The sequence below is a fragment of the Simochromis diagramma genome, unplaced genomic scaffold (assembly GCF_900408965.1).
Source record: "Simochromis diagramma unplaced genomic scaffold, fSimDia1.1 OVJJ01000618.1, whole genome shotgun sequence".
Lineage (NCBI taxonomy): Eukaryota > Metazoa > Chordata > Actinopteri > Cichliformes > Cichlidae > Simochromis > Simochromis diagramma.
Genome location: NW_024387423.1, coordinates 11,666,772 through 11,688,927, shown reverse-complemented (window position 1 = coordinate 11,688,927; position 22,156 = coordinate 11,666,772). Strand labels below are relative to the sequence as shown.

Here is a 22,156-nt window from a genome sequence, read left to right as displayed (position 1 = left end):
GAATGAATGAGAGAAAGAGAGGGAGAGAAAGAGAGAAAACCAAAGGGGAGAAGAGACGGTGAGAAGGAGGGGGAAGAGAGAGAAAAAAAAACAAAAAAAAAACCTCCTGGGTCACCTGTATGGAGAAAGAAAAAACAAACAAAAAACAAACAAACAGAGGAGACAGCAAACAACAAAGAGCAACATAATAATAAAGAAAACAAAGCACCATCACAATAAACTAGCTAGTCATAGATATCAATAGTTACTAAATAATAAACGATATTGTGCAGCACGCAAGATAGACAGCGCACAATGTGCTTTGAGGCAGCAGCCAAGAAAGCTGTAGTCCGCGTCTGTGAATACCCGTGTGTACACCTGTGTGCATACCTGTGTGGATCAGCATGCTTGCATTCCAAAGGTTTCTCCATGTAACGATCTGCTAGGGAGTGTGGGGAGCCACAGCCCCGTCCTCCAGGGCATGAAGCAGGTATGGAGGAGATCAAGACTCCAGACATCCAGAGGCCCCCAGAACACAAGAGACCAAGGAAGACCAACAGAGGGGCAGCCGCGCCACTGTCCCAGTAAGAGCTGAGGAGAGTCCCAGATGAGGGCTCACTCAGCAGCCGCGGAGCAGAAGCCAGGGGGAGTTGCAGTGACGCGCCCGTGAGCTCCGCCGGCAGCCAGCTGTGCCTGAGTGACCGAGCCCCAGGCCGAGAGGCCGGGGGCACCCCACCTCCGGAGTGGCCCGAGCGAGCCCCAGGCTCCAGGCCCCGATAAGCGGCCGCCAAGGAGTGAGCCGGTGTGTACCCAGACGCCCACCCCCAGACACAAAGAACCACCAACGCACCGACACCTGAGGGAGTCCGCCACTGGCAGGGGAAGTCAACCATCATTTAAATTTTGAGAGTATATTTGGACTTAACTGTTTCTCCACTTATACATCCTATAATCACCACATGTGGGCTCAAGATATATATATATATATATATATATTGTATTGCATTGTATATCTATAAATAAATCCTCATATGTGTATCAATTAATCCAACATCTAATAAGAAGCATCTAATGACAGCAGCTTATCACTATCAAAAAACAAGTAACAGAAAACACTGATTATTATAACATCAACCAGTAGAGGGAGCTGTTTGCATACTAAAACGTCATGGCACCGCCACACATGATTGAGTTGCAACTTCTAAAAACTAAATTAAGAAAATCAGACAAAATGCGCTTTGTTTCTCTTATGTGTTGACTAGACAGGAAGTGCATGGTTAAATCTGCCATTTATAAGCATAATCATTTTTGGTGCACTTCTTATGCCAAAACTATTTATTAAAAGTAGGCAAACAAGTGAAATAAAGGGTGAATTAAGAGAATACAGTGTTTATAAGATGACATGTAATTATCCTGTGTAAATAAATAAACACACAACACAAACAAATATATAAGATTCATGAAACATGCATTTTGAACAGTTTTGTTTTCAGCACAGTTTTGTGTTCAGCCACACAGTTGCACCTGAAAGCAAATACAAATGCATATTCTCAGAGACATTTATTCAGATTAAGATTAAATCTAGTCAAATAAACATAAATATAAATGGAATAAAATGAACTTTGAATATATTGAATAAAACTCAAATACATGGAATGAACCTTGAATATATTGATTCACTTTGTAGTAACGCCCTATATTTGTATTATAATTTGCCTCTAGATAAATTTTCGATAACTTTGAACATTTAAAATGTTTAATTAACCTCATAACTTGACATTATTACTTCTCTTATTCACTTTTAGTTATTTATTTTTACTCATTACTACTGTAATTTTTGTAATTTGGCAGAGTTTAGTGCCTTAATCCGGATCACTATTCGTGTTGTTTTAGCACTGGGGGATCATGTCGACAAAATTCATTTTCTTCATAACTTCAACTGTATTTGACATCAAGTAATTATTTGGGGGTAATTAATTGAGTATAACCAAACTATAACTGACTTTGGCAAGAAAATGATGGAGACCAACAATAACAAACCATTAACTCTTGTATTAACACCAGTACAACCACTAGTGAAATTAGAAAGTCTTTCATTACTGTGTCTAACATTTTTCACTTCCTGATATTTCTCTTTGGTGTGCTCAGGAATGGTACTGGTTATCTGGACGACTGGATTCAAGATAAGGAAAACAGTACCCACATTTTGGTACCTCAACCTTCCTGTGGCCAACTTCATTTACTTTGTAGCATTTATACCCCTTAATTTAATAAACCTTGCTTTAGACTTCCACTGGCCTTTTGGCAAACTCATGTGTAAGCACAACACCATGGTACTTATTCTGAACATGTTTGATAGTGTCTACATTGTGGTGGTGATTAAAAAATGTATGTAAGGGTTGTGACTCTGGGTGTTTGGGGGGTGGCTTTGATGATCGACTTTCCATATTCCATCATCATGGACACAGAGCAAGCGTGTAAGAATGAAAGCAAAACTCTCTGCTTAAACAGCTACGCGGTTTCTGATGACTGTAATGCAGAATCTCCCAATATACTGCGACAATTTCATCATCCACCGATTATCATCGCCCGGTTCCTTGTGCTTTTTGCAGTCCCATCCACTGTCATTGTCTCCTTTTATGTTGTCACAATTAAAACAATCTTCTCAAAAGAAACCACTGGCCACCCAGTTGAGTCGTTCCATTGCTGTTATCATCAGCTTTTTTTCCTGTGCTGGGCTCCTATTCATATTATGGATCAAATTGTGAAAGCTAAAAAAAATGGATACTTCAAATTGTATCATTGGCATCCCTTTGGCCACCAATATGGCCTTTCTCAACAGCTGCCTGAATCCACTGCTGCATGTGTTTATGGAATAAGATTTTAAGAAAGAAGTCTGCAAATCCATTATGAATGTATTCAAAACTGTCGTCCAGGAGGAGGAGAAACACTCTCACACTTACAATAAGTCAGTAAACACAAATACAACTCAGTTTTAAATGCTAATGTTCAAGGCTTGCAATGACTTAAAGAAACAAAGAAACAAAAGAAACATTACTCCAGAGGAAATCATTCTAAACCTGATTGCTTGAATTGTATAAAAATATATAATATAATGTTAATTAGATGGAAGTAGCTAAAGTTGTTCATGTCTCTTTAACTCACAGTTGCAGTTTGTGCTATGTTTGTACGATTATGGAACTAAAAGTGGTTGTAAAATGCCACTTCCTGGAAAATAGAATGAGTCAGTAATTTCAAAATAAGTATTACATTTGTTTCTGGTCGACTTTGTGTAACACAACACTTGGACATGTGACTTGTCCCACAAATGCCATATTAGGTAAGAGAGGTGGGCATTTAAACTATTAACTATATAATAAAGATAACACATTCAGTCAATATATTTATTATGACTGGAATACCACTGAGTTCCTTGTAAGACCATCATGTGAATTTTCATATTTTTTCTTACTTATTTAGCATAACAGCAGTCTGGCATATTCCCTGTTAATATATGACATAAGAGTTATGGTTGTTGTGTTTTATTGTGTTTAACATTTGCAGCTTTGTATAATTATTTATTCTTTATTTTTACATATTATTATATACTGTATAACTTAAATTCAATTGCACTCTTCTCACCTTAGTCTTTTCCACCATTGTTAATTGTGACATTTCCCTCTTTTGCCTAAAATGCCATTTAGTTTTAGTCTTAATTTAGGCATCTTAAAAAAAGAGAGAGAAAATGTTTTGCATATTTGCTTGCATATGTTAGTATTTAGTTTTACTAAATATATATCTATTTTTAGTTTTGTTCAGTATCTGATCCCATCTTTTATGATCACAACAACATTTAAGACTTTGTTTCCTGTTTTAGATGTTTATCAGGCATTCAGTATCATAATCATTTATGTTTGTTTATATTTTCTTTTTTCATTAGAGATTACTGAAAACAAACTGCCTCGGCTCCATCACGATAAGGGTCTATGCCCTGCAACCTTTGCTTGTGTTTCTGTTATCTTTTCTTTCTGTCTGGGAACTACAGATAAAAAATTGGCTCATAGCTAAATCTGGTACATTTAAAGCAATGTTTATTAAAATGCATTGTCCCAGTTACAAATAAAGAATTAAGGTTATAAAGTCTATATAGTCTCCACTTCTACCACATCTAGAATGTTTGATTTATAATCAGAAAAAATATTATAGAAGGGGTGTGACGTCAGACTGCAAAATCTGCTGGAAGCCTCATGTTAGAAATCTAAAAACAAAAATAGCAAAGAGCATCCCAGTGTTGGGGAAAACAAGGCACATTCTGAACCACTAATCATTGGATATTTAAAACTGTTCAATGGTTTGATCTCACTTAAATTGCGTTGCGTTGAGTGTTTAAACAAGAGAGAAAGGTGTGAAAATATTCGTGCCTGAGTATAAATTGTATAAAGTGTCTAGTGAGGGGTTTTACAGCCTCAAAACATCTATAAGAATTGTAAAAAATAAAGTTGGCTACTTCATGGATTTCACTTATCACGGGTTATTTTTAGAACGTAACTCCCACGATAAACGAAGAACCACTGTACGTCCATCTAAGACATACCTAAGATAGTATATATAGAGTCCCGATCAAAAGTTTAAGAGTACTTGAAAAATAAAAATAAAAAAAATCATATTTTGCATAGTTGGATCTTAACAAGGTTTGAGCTTCAATATGCAACAAGAAGAAATGGGAGTGAGACAAAACATTAGTTTGAGCATGCAATTTACTGAAAACAACACTTAAACTGAAACCGGTTGTTTTACAGCTGATCAACCGTTTTACAGCCTTTAAAAAGCCAAATCTGTGCAAAAACATGAATTCATTGTCATTTTCTGTCAGGTAGTCACATTGTCATGACATTCTGATGGCAAAGGCAAAAGAACATTCCCTTTTTGAACGTGGTTGGGTTGTTGAACTGAATAAGCAGGGTCTCTCGCAGCGCACCATTGCTGCTAAGGTGGGATGCAAGTGAGAGTGAGACAGTCATTTGGAATTTCTTAAATAATCCTGCAGGTTATAGAACAAAAAAGGCAAGTGGAAGACCTGAAGAAATTTCACCAGCACTGAGTCTGAGGATCCAACTGGCTGTCCGTCAAGACACTGAACGATCTTCAACACAAATTAAGACCATTAGTGGTGCCGAATGCACCCCCACAACCATCAGAGACTGAAGGGCTTCAAAAACAAAAAACGTCTTCAAAGGCCTCGTCTTCTTGAACGCCACAGAACTGACTGTTTGGTCTTTGCAAGAAAGCACCAAACATGGGACACTGAGAGGTGGAAGAAAGTTTTATTTCCCAATGAGAAAAAATGTAACCTTGATGGTCCTGATGGTTTCCAGTATTACTGGGATGACAAGCAGATCCCACCTGAGATGTTTTCTATGTGCCACAGTGGAGGGGATGCCATAATGGTCTGGGGTGCTTTTTCTTTCAGTGGAACAATGGAGCTTGACGAGGGGGGGTGCAGGAGGTCATAGCCGCTGGCTATGTCCAGATGTTGCAGAGAGAATGCCTCATGACTCAGGGCCCTCATCTGTGTGGTAATGACTGGGTTTTTCAACAGATCAACGCTATATTACACAATGCCTGCAGGAGAAGGGACTTCTTCCAGGAGAATAAGATTACTCTTTTGGATTATACTGTGTGTTCCCCTGATCTAAATCCAACTGAGAACCTTTGGGGATGGATGACAAGGGAAGTTTAAAAAAAATGGACAACAGTTCCAGACAGTAGATGCCCTTTGTGCGGCCATCTTCACCACATGGAGAAATGTTCCCACTTACTTCATGGAAATGCTTGCATCAAGCATGCCGCAACAAAGTTTTTAAGGGATCAATAATAACGGTGGAGCTACTCATTATTAAGTTCATGTTTGGAACTTTGATTTCTGCTTTGGGGGTTTACAGGGTTTTTTTTTTGAGGGTGTGGTCCTAAGTTTTGAAAAGCCCGTTTCAGTTCAAGTGTTGTTTTCAATAAAGTGCATGCTCAAAAAATGTTTTTGTCTCACTCCCATTTCTCCTTGTTGCATGTTGAAGTTCTACTTGGAACCTTGTTAAGATCCAACGATTCAAAACATAATTTCTTGCTATTTTTCAATCGGGACGATAGATCGATCGATCGATCGATAGATCGATCGATAGATATAGATGTGTGTGTGTATATCTCCCTACTGACTCCCTATTGACAATGACAATTGTGATTTTTTTTTTTTTTTTTTTTTTTTTTTTGCTTACCATCATTAAATTTGTATGGCCAGAGTATTTTATGACTTTACTGCCTATGCACATATAATGTAAATTTCATGATCACTACATGAATGCACAAAACCACCATCTTTTTTGTTATTCTGCATTTATAAATGAAGTGTCAAATGTGTATGACTTGATCCCATATGTAATACATCTAACACAAGAAGATTATTATCAAATAGCCAATAACAGAACACGTGTTAATAATACAAAACACAGCAGCACATGACTAAGTTGCAAAAGTCAGTGTCCTCTGACATTTGCCCTCTCTTACAATTACAATTACACAGGCAAGGGTGAAATCATTTGTCATTTCTGAAGCATAAGTACTTTTGGCAGATTTCCAAAGCCAAATATTATCAAGAGTAAGTAAACAAATGAAACAAGATTTATAGTGTTTATAAGATGAAATGTTCTTAGCCTGTGGGCAAAATAAGCGCACACACATTATTGCTGTCAGATTAGGTAAAAAACAGCAGGAATACTTCATCTTGATTATTCAAAATCATTAAGGTCCTGCAGTCTGCATAATATCCACCTGCTACTTCGTCCCCATTTATTTCTATGAGAAACACATTTACCTCGAGGTGAAATGACCAGAGCGTAACACGAAAAGCAGGAGGAATTCCTTTTGAACAAAGGAATAGAGTCTGATCCAGAAGACAGAAAAGTGACAAGTTTCCAATGCATTTCCACCAAAGACACAACGATTAAAGACTTAGAGAAAATGTTGATGCTCTGTTTAACAACTGCCAGCTGTTCAGTTTCCCACGAGAATTAAAAAAAACCAGACAAAAATTTTCCATACAGGAAGAGACGTGGTCCTCCTATACCTTCCAACCCAATGCTCAGAAGTGGGTGCAAAGAGTTGTAAGGCTATTAACGAGATGAATAGACTTTTACAGTTGTTTTATGCAGAAAAAGTAAAGCCAGGAGATGTGAGTTATGCTCTGCCTACAAACTATTGCTCATTTTATTTTTTTAAACTGAATTTTCCATTTATCTCTCTTCATGTACATTTTTTTTTTACCTAAGGATGTAATTAGGGAATTAAGGGTTATTCTGCCCTGACTAGGGTGTAAAGCTGGTTTCTAGACTGGCAGATAGCATAACAGGTCCACAATAAACATCCAGGAGTCAGCAGGTACATTTTAGATGGTTACTGTAAGCACTGTAAAACTGTAATACAGAAATGAAAAACAAAATATTACATTTCTGCTATAAATGACTTGCCTTTACAGTACTAAACACTAAGCCATTCACTATCATGTACATCACACGCAAACACATCAACATATCCTGAAACCTTGGTTATTTGCCCTAGGTATTTAATGGTTAGCTCAATGTTAGCATTATATTGGCCCAGGTATACAGCAAAGAGAAGGCCTCCTTTCTCCCACACTCCAGCTGTACGACTGTGGGATTGATCTGATCCCTGGTGTCCCCTTGCCCACTAGTCGGCTTTACAACATTTCCAAGCCTGAGCAAGAATCCATGGAACATTACATCACTGATTCATTGGCGACTGGTATAACTGGACCCTCCACGTTGCCCTTGGGTGCGGAGTTCTTTTTTGTTGAAAAGAAGGATAAGACACTTCGGCCTTGCATAGATTTTTGGGGACTGAATAAGATAGAGTGGAGAATCACACAGGGTTGTCTGCAAAGAGAGCTTTAGGATGCTTCCTCCCACTGTCCACTGCATCGTCCATCCACAGTGTTTGCAGGGCTGGCTCAATCTACACCAGTAAGATGTTTTCAGAAATATGAAAGCAGGAGATGGTGGATGCTATATTACTACTAATATAATACTTGTAACTCTGTAGCAGACAACAATTTTAAAGTTTTTGCGCTGTGGCATTAGTGAGCGGAAAAAACAGAAGTAAGGACGGACTTGAACGAAGGCTAGAAGGCTGTCCAATTTCACAGCGGCTCACTTCCGTCCTACCCGGCCGTCGAATGATCATAGGATCCTTCGGAGCATCCTTCCCCTGAATTTGGACACAGCCTATAAATGGTTGGTTAGCTATCAACATTTTTGTCCGTCTGTATCTGGAAGTCCCACAGGATCTAAGTTCGGTCATTCTGGACCACCTTAGGGGGCATCTCCCATTTTGACCTTGGAATTATGTGTGTATATTGAAGACATTTTGATGCAACACCCTTCTTTCCCCCCCTTAATTGTCTTAAGAGGTTATAGAGCTGTGATGCTATATTTACTATATATATATTTGCTGCTGTCTTGGCCAAATCTGTCTTAAAATGACATAACATATGTATGCAGTAGACAAACCCCACGGCGCCTCCTGCAGGTGGTGTGCCTACAGAAGGGCAGGACCCTTGGGCTAATGCCCGGTGCTTTCCATCGCACTCCCTTCCCAACCCTGGCTCCAGGGTGGGGCCCCAGTAATCCTATCCTGGGCAGGGTACACAGATCCTATGTTCTTTTGTCATTTTTTATATGTTTTTTCATTTTCTTTCTCCTCAGTCCTGTCTGAATACAATTCACAACTGTGTTGTGAGAAATAGTAGCTTTACATGTCTGATAATAAGCTCACACAGAAAGAAGTGCAGCCTCCATAGTGAATGGGATTAATGAAACTGGAGAGAACATGCCACATCACTGGGATCTTAAATAATAAAACAAACAAACAAACAAACAAACAAAAACAATCATTTAGTGATTCATTTAGAACGTTTCCTCTGCTAGCCCTCAGGAATTGTGTAGAGATGATAACATATCTGCAGAAATGACAGTGAAAGAAAACAGAAATTTCTTTCAGCACATGCATAAAAAAAAATGTGTTTACTGTCTGTAGTTGCAGTTTTGAAACTAACAAGTGTTGAGTCCATAAGTCAAATGCAGACTAATAACAGATGCGGATTTGTAAGACAATTTCTGCAGCACTAACGGCAAAACCAAATGATCAGTAGCTTTTGATTCCCCTAAGAAACAAACACTTTCATTTTGTGTCAATACATTTACTATTGCCTTAGACTAGTCAAGAAATGAAACCATGCATTTGCTGCTTTGAGGAGAGCAAAATTGAAAACACTAACACAGGACACGGACAGTCAAAGTAAAACAGGAAATGTCTTGATGCATTCTCAATCATCCAGGAAAGTAAACCTCCAAAAGTTGATTCTGTTCATCTGGACATAGCGTTTTGTGGGAGAAACGTTTCGTCACTCATCCAAGTGACTTCTTCAGTCTGAGCTGACTGCAGGTTTCCCCAAAAACCACCTGAGATTCAGCCTCAGACAAAACAGGATTATTACTAAAAGTCTGCAAATGAGCTCTTCAGTTAAAGGCTTCCGGGCAACAAAAATCCTCCAGAAGGCACAGCATCATTTGCTTAATGAACGAGTGAGGCAAACAAATTTTACCATCGACATGCCAAAATCTCAAGAGGAGCGGACAGAGACTGACAATGCTTTTAGATGAGAATACTCTTAAAAAGGTGTTTGACTTACTTGTTGTACGTCGGAAACCACCGCAAAATACGGAGAGTGTCCTCAGTGACCAGAAGAGACAAGGATGCAACACAGAGGATGTGGACAAGTGGGTGAAGAATTTGTCTGACAGACAGCTCACCCAAACAGAGAAAAACATCCTTGCTAAAGGGTTGAATTTTGCTGTCACACCGAGACAAATCCTGCTAATGGAGCTGATCACAGCCACAGAAACAGCAATTCGTAACAACAATATTGCAGAAGTGGAAGCAGAGCAACTACGGACGAAAGTTTCGGCCTGTCTCAGCAATGCAAAGCCCCCGGCATCCAACATCACCATGGAGGAGAGGAAGGCACTCACATCACTTAGTGATGACAACAACATTATCATCCTTCTGGCAGACAAGGGTAGGTGCACAGTATTGCTAAACCAGAAAGACTATCCTGAGAAGATTTTGTCACTACTCAGTGATGAAAATACTTATGAAACGAGACCCATGAAGTGGCTACAGGAAGAGGACGATAGACTGTCTGAAGTAGTTAGAACAAGACAAGGCTATTGACCGGACCTCATACCACAGGCTGTACCCAGGGGAACCTACACCAAAGCTGTATGGTTTACCAAAAATACATAAACAGGGTGCACTTTTAAGACCGATTGTCTGCATGATCAACTCTGTCACCTATAACATCTCCAAGTTTCTGGCTTCGATCCTCAACCCACTGGTAGGCAGCTCTGAACACCACATCCAGAACACCCTGGATTTTGTTGAGAAGGTGAGAGATGTCATTATGGAGACAGATGAAACCATGGTCTCGTACAACGTTACATCTCTCTTCACTTGCATCCCAGTCACAGAAGCGTTGGAGGTAGTCCGTAAGAGATTACAGGATGACACCAACCTCAGCAGCAGGACCACTCTCAGCATCGACCAAGTGTGTTTGCTTTTGGAGCTGTGTCTTCATTTCACCTACTTCACATACAAGGGTCAGTTCTACAGGCAGAAACATGGGTGTGCCATGGGCTCCCCAGTTTCACCCATCGTGGCCAATTTGTACATGGAAGAAGTGGAAAAGAGGGCTTTGCTATCCTACCCTGGAACACCACCAAGCCATTGGTTCAGATATGTGGATGACAACGGGGTGAAAATCAAATCTCAGGACGTACTACATTTCACGGATCACATTAACTCGGTGGACCGACACATCAAATTCACCAGGGAGGATATAATAAGTGGCAGGTTAGCCTTCTTAGACTGAGATTTCCATCAGTAATGGGGGACATCTAAAAGCTGATGTGTACCATAAACCTACACATACGGATCAGTATCTAAGGTTTGACTCTCATCATCCACTGGAGCACAAACTGGGTGTCATCAGGACGCTACAACACAGAGCGAACACCATCCCCACTGACACAGCGGCCAGGGAGGCAGAAGAACAGCACATCAAGAAGGCCCTGAGTAAATGTGGTTATCCCAGCTGGACTTTTGTCAAAGCTGGAAAGGCACCTAAAGAAAGCTCCAGCCGATCCAGGAGAGAAGGACAACCGCTGCCCAAGCTAAAACCTGTAGTGATCCCGTACGTGTCAGGAGTATCGGAACAGTTGAGACGCAAATGATGCTGTGCCTTCTGGAGGATTTTTGTTGCCCGGAAGCCTTTAACTGAAGAGCTCATTTGCAGACTTTTAGTAATAATCCTGTTTTGTCGGCATCTGAGGCTGAATCTCAGGTGAGACTGAAGAAGTCACTTGGATGAGTGACGAAACGTTTCTCCCACGAAACGCTATGTCCAGATGAACAGAATCAACTTTTAGAGGTAAAACACGGAATACACAAACATAGAGACCAGGATAACTAGATGTAACGCAAGGAACACAAGGGAGGCAAAGAAGCAAAACCTAAAGATTAGAAATCACCAAAACACCAAAACTGACAACAGGAGCAGTGTATTAAAATTGCCCAGTTGCTTGCTTCCATCCTATTTCTAAACATGCTGAGGTGACTCCTCTATTGAAAAAACAGACTCTCTATCCCAGCTCTAATTATCAGCCTATTTCAAAAATTGCTATTTATAAGCAAATTACTAGAAAAAAAAATGTAGAAAATCATGTTCAGAATCTTACTATGCAGATTAAAGGCTTTTTACCCTTTTCAACCTGGCTTTCAAAAGCAGCACTCGACTGAGACCGTTGTCTTAAGGGTCTATAATGATCTTTTAATGGCTGCTGCAGGGAATTGTTCTTTGATCATTTTGCTTGATCTCAGTGTAGCCTTTGATACCACTGACCACAAAATTCTACTTAACAGGCTTGAGGTTTTGGCTGGTATAGGACTGACAAGTTCACCTCTAACACTGCCTCCCTAACCTGTGGGGTTCTGTAGGGTTCAGTTTTGGGTCCATAATTATTTTTCTTTCTATATGCTTCCTTTAGCCGGTATTATTCGATCTTTTAGTGACATTTCTTATCATTTCTATGCCGATAACAATCAGCTGCATATGTCCTTTAAGCCTCATCAGCTGGATAGGCTGTCCAGCCTAATCCATTGCTTAACTTTCTGACTGGCTTTCTAGCAAATACCTGCCATGGTTTGCCATTTGGAGAAGGGACCGAAATCCTGGAATAGTGCTTTTATTTACAGTGAAGTAAATTTAACACACAATAAATCTCTAGTGCGCTCCCTCAACTCCTGTGTCGTGCCTTCTCCCAAGTGTCTGTACTCCTTGCTCTCTGCTCCCACGTCTCCGCACACCCTGTGCATGCTGCAGTCCTGTGGTACACTCTCCTCCTGACGAAAAACAACAGACGCAGCTGTCAGGACACCAAACTCCAGCAGGCATACACTTAACACTAGAACCACTAACATGGATTCTAACTCAACAATCCCCTGCCCTTAGGAGCTTCCTCATGCTCTTAAATAGCTCACCCAACGAGCTTGGCATGGTCTTCAGGTGTGGCCAGCCCCCCTAGCAGGGCCACACCCACCAGGCCTGAAGGTGCCTGTCAGAATACCACTGCACACACACATGCCTGCCTATACATACAAACGTGGACACACACAGCAGCACAATGCAGCGAAAACACATAATAATAATTGAGTCCACATGTCACAAACAAGAATGCTGTGGGCTCAAGAGCAGACTCAATTGCTCGAACTATGTACACGCACACACATACATATACACTGATATGCACACACTCATCCCCCCTCCCTTTCCAAACGCCTTCGATGCTTGTTCCCTCCTGGGAACACGACGGGTCTGAGCCCGCGCTGGAATGGTAGCGCTGGGCAGGATGGCTGCTGTGTTTGCTTTGGATTACTCCTCACCCCCCACCCGACCCTGTGGCTTGTCACGTGTTCCATAATGTTGTGCTGTGGACATTTATGTGCTTTTTTGTGCAGAGTAGTTTTTTTGTTTCCTGTTCTCATGCTGTCCTCCCAGGAGCCCAGCATGAGTAGAGGTCTCTTTTTTTCCTGTTGTACTTTCCCATTGTAGTGTATATTTCAGTGGGGTTTTTTTTCTGTAACGCTACCAATCTCCGACCTGTATCCCCATGTGATGTCTGTGTTGTATGTGTAAGGTCGGGGGGGGGTCCTATTTCACTGCAGGGCAACCTACACGTGGCGAATAAAGCCTTGATTGATTGATTGATTTTATTGAAGGGAAAAAGTACTTAAACAAGGCTGGGTCTAACAGAAACTATATGCAGGAACTGAGGGAGACCAGAGGATGGAGAAACAGACGTGGAACACAAGAAGAACACGGGCAGGAACTTCTGCAAACACAGGAGAGAGGTTTTACTGATCTGGGAAACAATTAAAGGGCTGAGGTGAGTGGTTCTAGTGGAGAGTCTTGTTCTTACTTGGAAACACCAGCTATTAGGCAGAGGAGGTGTTGCCGTGGGAGCGTCCCAGGGATAAGCTGGTCCAGGTTCCAGGGTGTTCAGGGGAGAGAGATCCACCATTAAAGCACGGGCAGGAGGACAGGCTGAGGAGATGGTGAGTATGTAGTCCTAGGGTTCTAGACAGACTGGAGAACGGGGTGAAAAAAGAACCAGCGCTGCTGATGAGCACGACGGGTGATGTATCTGGATAACACTGGAGACAGAGAACACATTAATCCAAGATCCAGACAGACGGATGCCAAACACAGTGGAGGCCAAGTTTACCACTAGTGGTAGCAAGACGAACTGGCGAGGAGTGGCAGGCAGCGCTGGCTTAAAAACCCTCCAGATGGAGGCCCGGAAATTGGAAGCAGGTTATTAGCTGGCCAACTCAACCCCAGGGAATGGGCAACAGGAACCTGGACCACACCCGACCAGACACTCCCACGGCATATGACACCACACTGCTCAAGGACCCTGGGTCCCTCAGACCAAAGTTAAGCAAATAAGACTGAAAGTGTGGGTTGTACCACTTCTCTTTCTCTGACCAGCTCTGCTGTGAACTATGCCTCAGTCCTACCAGCCTTCACAGTATCTCAGAAGAAGCATTACAGAGATGCACAAAGCTAACAAATCATTTCTAATGTTACGATTGTTCGTCAGGAAAAAAAATTCTACAAATGGACCAGTAACACTACATTGGTGAAATATAAATCAAAAGTAAAAACACAAACTTTGCTACCCACTAAAATCTTTGTTCATGTGTCACTGAGAAAGACCAGTAGGGGAACACCACAAAAGGAAACTCTGCTCTTGAAGGTAAATAAGTAGGTTGTTTACAGTTTGAAAAAAAAATAGTTAAGTGTTTAAAGTATAAAGCTATTTAAATGGACTACTTATATACTATATTTATTTGTATCAAATCCAAATTACCACTCATGGTGACGTCCCAATAGAAAAATGTTTAAACAATTTATGAATTATTATCTTGAGGACCAGATAAATGTTAGAAAATGAATCAGCACATGAAACATTTACTTCAAACTATTAAGAATTTAAAATTCTGCACATAACCTGGGGTTTCCCCTGGATGTTACATGAGTCAAATGAATTACAATTATAGATGTACCAGTGTACCAGGGTTTGTTCCAAAAAGTGTTCAGCTGCCAAATAGTGATTTCTGTTTGTTTTTATCTGTAATATATTTGCTTATATTCGTAGACTACTCAGCTGTATTTATTAAAGGGTTATGTAAAATTAAAAATACCTGTTTTGCAAGTATCTTCATGACTTGGTGTTTTTGTACATGCATTGTAAACAATCCCATCCGTGTTGGCCACTAAAAATATCTTTATCCTCCTAAGACCCAGCAATAAATTTTTGTCTTATCTCAGGGACATACGTCTGAAACTATCAAGCAGCATTTATGCAATCTATATGAGTAATGCTGTACTGTCAATGGGTCATCCTGGGCTTTCTATTTATGCCACATTTGTGGGGGTGTGGGCAAACAGACCACATGGACTTTCTTTTCAAAATGATGGGGATTGTAACTTCTATATTTTATGGCCACAATGTAGGTTAAGTGATACTTTTTTGCAGCTGTATATGATTATATAGCTGAAACTGTCTTTATCAATTCAATTTCAAATACACTGAAACTGCTTATTTATGTAGTATGAAAGGTGAAACCAGGACAGTGCTGCCCACAGTCAAACAGGTGGTTGTCTAATTACATCACAAGGAAAACAAGAAAGCAGAGCACAAAAACCAGAGGAAGGGTCTCATTTATGAAGATAGCATGAACACCATACAGAAACTGGATTTAAATTGTTCTTTAGCATGAGACATGAAAACAGCAAAAAAGCTGCCCACAACCATCAAACCAAATTACCTTTATGTCTCTGATTAGGGCAGAAATAATAAAGCCTGTTTGAGATAAGGCTGCCACAAAAAAACAAAAAGCCGCCATAGAGGGAATGACAGACAACACTTCTTGTGGCAGCCTGAGCCCCCAGGACAATCCTGGGCAAAGACCCACACACAGCTGCTATAGCCAGGAAACTTTACAAGCAGACAGTTCAGTGAGCTGTCTGAAGCAATTCACTGCAAACAAATGCTGTGGGCAACTCCTGTGAGCAAAACACTATAAGTGAATACCACTGATAGAGCCCAAAAAATAATCATGATATTCGGAAATCATATATTATATCAGTGGTTCTTAACCTGGGTTCGATCGAACCCTAGGGGTTCGGTGAGTCGGTCTCAGGGGTTCGGCAGAGCCTCAGCCGTGATATGCACGGCTCATTTTGTGCACCAGTAAAAAACATATGTATGTCTTGAATTTGAAAAAAATCCTATTTTATTTTTCACTAAAGAGGGGTTCAGTGAATGCGCATATGAAACTGGTGGGGTTCGGTACCTCCAACAAGGTTAAGAACCACTGTATTATATATTTTATTGGGTTCACTACTTATTTTGGAAAGTAAAAACCTCAGTGATTTAGAGGTTTTTAAATGTGTTCAAGCTTGGCAAATTACTTATATATCACATAAATCATAACACACCACCATCACTTTTACTTACTTGAAATCAGATTGACACCAAAAATTGTGGAATTACAGTACATACCACTAACAGTTACTTTATTTTACACTCCCCTGATAACAGCAGACGCACTGTCACACACCAGTAAGCCAAGAACAGTGACAAAGGTTTAATGGAAGACACAAACATTTATGCAGAGAAGACAGTAAACAACCTGCCCACCAGCTGAAATTACTTCACACAGCTTAAGAAAAAACTTAATAAAGAGGACACCATTTGTGCAAAGATCATATCATTGTGCCACTAAAGCTGGTCAGACTGTACCCAACTCACATTATGAGCAATGTTTTTAAGTGTCCTGTACTTTCAAATGCAACATTGTATCAGCTTAACAATATCAGCAAGCAAACAACTGTTATGCCATTTGTCATATAGTGCAAGTCAAAGATCCACCTGCTGCATTTCCCAGGGAGAGAAAAGTGCAAGATAACTTCACCCAAAGATGGAGAAAGATGTAAGAAAGACAGGAGAACAGAGGTTATTTTGAAAGATAAGAACTCCTCAGTGACATGTGATAAAGTGGAAACTTAAAGTTTACATAAGTCCTCATTTTAAAACCATATTAGATCTGTATATGGTGTTATGTTTTTCTTTCATATTGTGAAACGCCTTGCAATACAAATTGAGGTGTATACTGCATGCTCTTCAAAGTTTGCATGAAACTACTCAGCAGTTGTGGCAATTCTGAGCAAAATAAACAGGTTTGTGTGGATTACAATGTGATTTTTTTTTTTATCATATTAATATAGTAAACAGACTCAGTTACTTTGCACACAAAAGCTGGTAGAAATGTATGCAGTATATGTAAAATCTGTACTTCTACTTAGGTAAAGAATGCTTATTCTTTGTGCACCTCTGGCACTGACTGAAAAATTACAACTTGTCTTGATGAGTTGTGAGATTTAGATGAGACGTGCACCAAAACAGTAGCGAATGTCTGTAGCAGTGAACCACGTAAGAAACTATAGCAGTATTCACGAGGGAAACAGAAAAACTTTAGACCCCATCAGCGCACTGACGTCAGAGGAATTTTCCATAGATGCGCTATTTTCTGGAGAACTGATTAGCTAGTGGGCGGTGATTTCATAGCTATTCATCTTTTAACTTCAACATACACTGCCCCGGAGGAAGTTAGATTCCCAGCAAAAGTTACAGTGGTCAGTGGTAACGTAAGAAGTGAATGGCTTTATAAAGCTTAGCAGTGCGGGCTTCTGATCATCAAGACGGAGCACTGATTAGTTAATTAACAGACGGAAAATGAAGACATCAGGTATCTTGGGCTGCTGAGGTAAATACATTTCAATCACTTAAGTTAAAAAAAGCTATCGAACTGAAAGAAGGGCATGTCACACAAACGCGATTTGCATGATTAACAGAAGAAATTTACTGCAAATTGTGTTAGAATTAATTCTGAAAAAGCAAAACTTATTCTGTGTCTCTTGCGTTTGTGATAGTTGCTGTTATGAGTGTTCATTTATGTTTTACGCTTTAAGAGGTAGTGCGTAATTGACGTGCGTGGATGGCTCAAAGCTGTGAGCGCACAGTCGTATCTTTGGCTCTTATCCGTAGACCTTCCTCACCATGGATTTTAGATAAGACCCTACATATTTATGAAACTTAATAATACAGGTATTTCTCTGAAACAGGACAGACTATAATTGAATTTGGAGCATCAGAGGGACAGGAGGAATCCCGATACACGACGCATACAAAGTTGTGGTTGCTTCACGGACCGCCAATTTTCTTTTTTAGAGTGACCAGATGGTTTAGAGTCGTGCTTTTAGTCATATTTCTATGCAGCGATTATAACAAAATGAAAGCGCCTCTCCATTTTTTTCTCGGCAGTGTGCGCACACAGAGTGAATTTCATTGACTTTTTAAATTCTTTCGGGTTTCCACTCCCAACACTGTTTTTTTTTTTGGGGGGGGGGGGTTCAAAGCTGTTTCACTGTAAAATGAATATAAAATGTCAGAGACTGGGCCCTACGTAAATGCTCCGTTTGGAGCTCAAGCCCGGGACGTCTGCACCTATAAGCTGTCATAGTTAATTTGTCGGACAGTGTCGGACAAACTGCATTTAACGATGCGCAAAAACTCCAGCATCTGTGGTAGTGATGTGCAATACCACTGATTTCCTTTACGATCTAAATTAATCTGAAGTAAAATTCAGTCTGCTATCGGCGATACTGACCCGATACTGATACTTTGTACAAAAACGTAATGTGTTTGGAAAATCAAAATCAAAAGTATTATATTTCAAACTATACCTTCATAATAAATACAAGACATCCGAGTATTTAGTCTTATTGTTTACTTCTGAGGAATATATAAAAGTAATGAACATGAAGATTCTCTATCTAAATTTAGAAAGATTCAATTAATAATCAACATCAAATGTGACTGATTAAAAATAATAGCTCTGAGAAACATTTTATAGATGCATGTTATTATCTATGTTATGCATGAAATATTTTGAGTTGTATTATTTTAAGCCAAAAATGTATTGCAAGTACGCTGTCTATTTTAAAGATACCCAGTCTATATAATCCCCTTGAAATGCTCTACAATTTGAACAATGTAGTTTAAAGGATACGGGGAATTTCCCTCACTTTAACAAATAAACATAACCTAAGCGTATGTGAGTTCAAAAATTCAGCAACAATGCTACGCATCACCAACAGCTCCACACTTTCTCTCTCTGTACCTGGATAGTGCCTGCCTGCCTGCAGCACCAAACAAGTCCACAAGTGATGTTTGTCCCGCCCCAGCAGCATCTGTCCCTCCCCTGATTTCCAGTTCACCTCATCATAAGTTCATCATCATATGTGTTATGATTTACTTTTGTTTGTTTTGAAAAGGTGTATCTGAAAATTGTCCATTCAGACTCAACGTCCCCAGTCTCCTCCGTAATGCTCTTACAGCTCTGCCAGAAGTGGGAGTTGAAAGCTCGCAGACCGGGGTCTCTGTCATCATTCCCAATGCATTCTCACTCTATTTTCAGGGATGCCAGGTCTTTCCAGCATCCTCCCCAGCCACTTGATTTAACTCACCACCAGGTGGTTATCAGTTGACAGCTCAGCACCTCCACACCTGAGTGTCCAGAACATACGGGTGCAAATCTGATGACACGATTACAAAGTCAATCATCGACCTGTGGCCTAGAGTGTCCTGGTGCCATGTGCACTTATGGACACCCTTATGTTCGAACATGGTGTTTGTTATGGGTAACCTGTGGTTTGCACAGAAGTCCAGTAACAGAACACCACACGAGTTAAATTCTTGCAAGCCGTTCCTCCCAATCGCACCCCGTCATGGGACTCCAAGAAGGCCGGGTCATTTGGGCTATAAGCGCAGACAACAATCAGGATCCATTCCCAGACCTGAAGGTGCAGTGTACAAACCCTCTCTTCCACTTGGAAAAACCCCAATGTATGGCAGCAAGCCGAGCAGATACTAGGATAACCACCCCAGTCTGTCGCCTCTCATTAAGGGCAACTCCAGACTGAGACAGAGTCCAGCCCCTCTCTAGGAGACTGGTTCCAGAGCCCAAGCCGTGCGTTGAAGTGGGCCTGTCTATAGAGCCGGTACCTCTCAACTTCGCACACCAACTCAGTGGGATTAAGGCTCCTTCCCCACCAGAGAGTTGACACTCCATGTCCCAATTGTTAGTCTTGGTAGCTGGGGTTCAGTCCACCAGGGTGTACACCTCTGGCCACTGTCGAGCACACTCTGCACCTGACCCTTAGAAAGACATCTATTTGATGAAATGTATTCCCTTATGAACTGTAATCCATTATCGTAAATTTAAATGTTACTAGGAAACGATCTGACAAAAGGAGGGTTTAAAGAAGTTACAGTTACAGTTAAATGTTAAGTTTCTATGTCATATGTCAGAAAAGGATCCAGAGTGATGTTAAAGCGGTGGGTGAGTTCTTTTACATTTTGAGAGAAGCCAATTGGGTCTAATAATAGATTAAATGCCAGGCTGAAGCTGTCATTTTCAATATTTACATGAATGAATAAAGCACATGAAGTTGACAGCATAAAATAAGGCATTATCTAAAAGGTTTTCATCGAATGGCTTACACAGATAAACTACAGAATAGCACCACTAGGCGTTGTATTAGGAAGTGATACTGTGCTGCAGAGAGAGACAACAGATGAGAGAGTACATTAGATAACTTAACTGATTTTAATTGTTTACATCAACTCATGAATTGAAATCATCGCTGCTCTTCTTGAGGTTCTTTTGGGCTCATCAGTATTGTAATCTACATCCACTTTAGTACCTCAATCTAAACACTCAACATTATTTGTGTTGTTTTAGCAAAATATGTTTTAAGTGCTCATATCAACAGGATTCCTTTTCTTTGTAATTTGCATTTGACATCAAGTTGTGATGTAAGAGTAATTAAATTGAGTATAAAAACTAAAACTCACTTTGACATACATTAATACTGTTCTTTCTTTATGTTAATACCGCAGGTCTCAAGAAAATGATGGAGGTGACCAACAGTAACTCAACCAGCAACTCTTGCATTCACATCAGTACAACTACTCCTGAGATTCGAAAGTCTCTCATCACTGTGTCTATCATTTTTCACTTCCTGATATTTCTCCTTGGTGTGCTCGGGAATGGACTGGTTATCTGGGTGACTGGGCTAAAGATGAAGAAAACAGTAAACACAGTTTGGTACCTCAACCTTGCTGTGGCCGACTTCATCTTTGTAGCATTTCTACCCCTCAATGTAATAAACCTTGCTTTAGACTTCCACTGGCCTTTTGGCAACTTCATGTGCAAGCTCAACACCATGGTACTTATTCTGAACATGTTTGCCAGTGTCTACATTCTGGTGGTGATTAGTGCAGACAGATGTGTGTCTGTGGTGTGGCCTGTCTGGGCTCAGAACAACCGAAATGTACGTAAGGCCTTGTTTGTGACTCTGGGTGTTTGGGGGGTGGCTTTGATGATCGGCTTTCCATATTCCATCATCATGGACACAGAGCAAGCGTGTGAGAATGAAAACAAAACTCTCTGCTTAAACAGCTACGCTATTTCTGATGACTATAATGCAGAATCTCCCAACATACTGCGACAATTTCGTTATCCACCGATTATCATCGCCCGCTTCCTTGTGCTTTTTGCAGTCCCATTCTCTATCATTGTCTCCTGTAACGCTGTAATAATCCATCATCTCAGAAGAAACCACACACTGGCAAGGAAATCAGGTCGCCCCTTTAAGATCATTGTTGCCATTATCATCACATTTTTTCTGTGCTGGTCTCCCATTTATATTATGGATCTAATTGTGCTGGCGAAAGAAATGGACACTTCAAGTGGTGTCATTGGGATCCCTTTGGCCACCAATTTGGCCTTTCTCAACAGCTGCCTGAATCCACTGCTGTATGTGTTTGTGGGCAAAGATTTTAAGAAAGAAGTCTGCAAATCCATTCTAGCTGCAATGGAGACTGCCTTCCAGGAAGAGGAGAAACGCTCTCAGAGTTATACTAAGTCAGTTAGCACAAATACATTTCAGCTTTGAAAACTGATGTGTAAGGCTGTTAATGACACAAAGAACCATAAGGAAACAATATTACTTCAGAGAAAATCTTTCTAGACCTGTGTTGTTTGAAATATATGAAAAGGTTTAATAAATATTTATGCCCATTTCACTGATCTTATAATGTTAATTTAATGGAAATGGCTAATGTCATTTGTTTCTTAAGTCATACATTAAGTTTGCATTAAGTTTGTACCATTACAGAGCTGAAAGTGATTGTAAAATGCCACTTCCTGGAAAAAAAGAGCAAGTCGGTAATTTCAAAATAAGTATTACATATGTTTCCGTTTCCTGTTCATTTTACTGGTTCTTTTAACCTTTAACAAGTATGATTTGGTTAAGTGGAAAGTGACACTTTAAACACTATCAGTGAGTATAACCTATTTG

The 22,156-nt window shown here is 40.2% G+C and overlaps 1 protein-coding gene across 1 annotated transcript; it reads left to right on the top strand.

The window, feature by feature from the left end:
- Positions 1–17,164: 17,164 nt before the first annotated feature.
- On the top strand, positions 17,165–22,029 carry LOC120722336 (chemokine-like receptor 1). Its single transcript, XM_040013315.1, has 2 exons — positions 17,165–17,496; positions 20,694–22,029. Exon 2 carries the CDS (start codon positions 20,705–20,707, stop codon positions 21,749–21,751), a length of 1,047 nt encoding a protein of 348 aa, XP_039869249.1. The 5' UTR covers positions 17,165–17,496; positions 20,694–20,704; the 3' UTR covers positions 21,752–22,029.
- Positions 22,030–22,156: the final 127 nt, after the last annotated feature.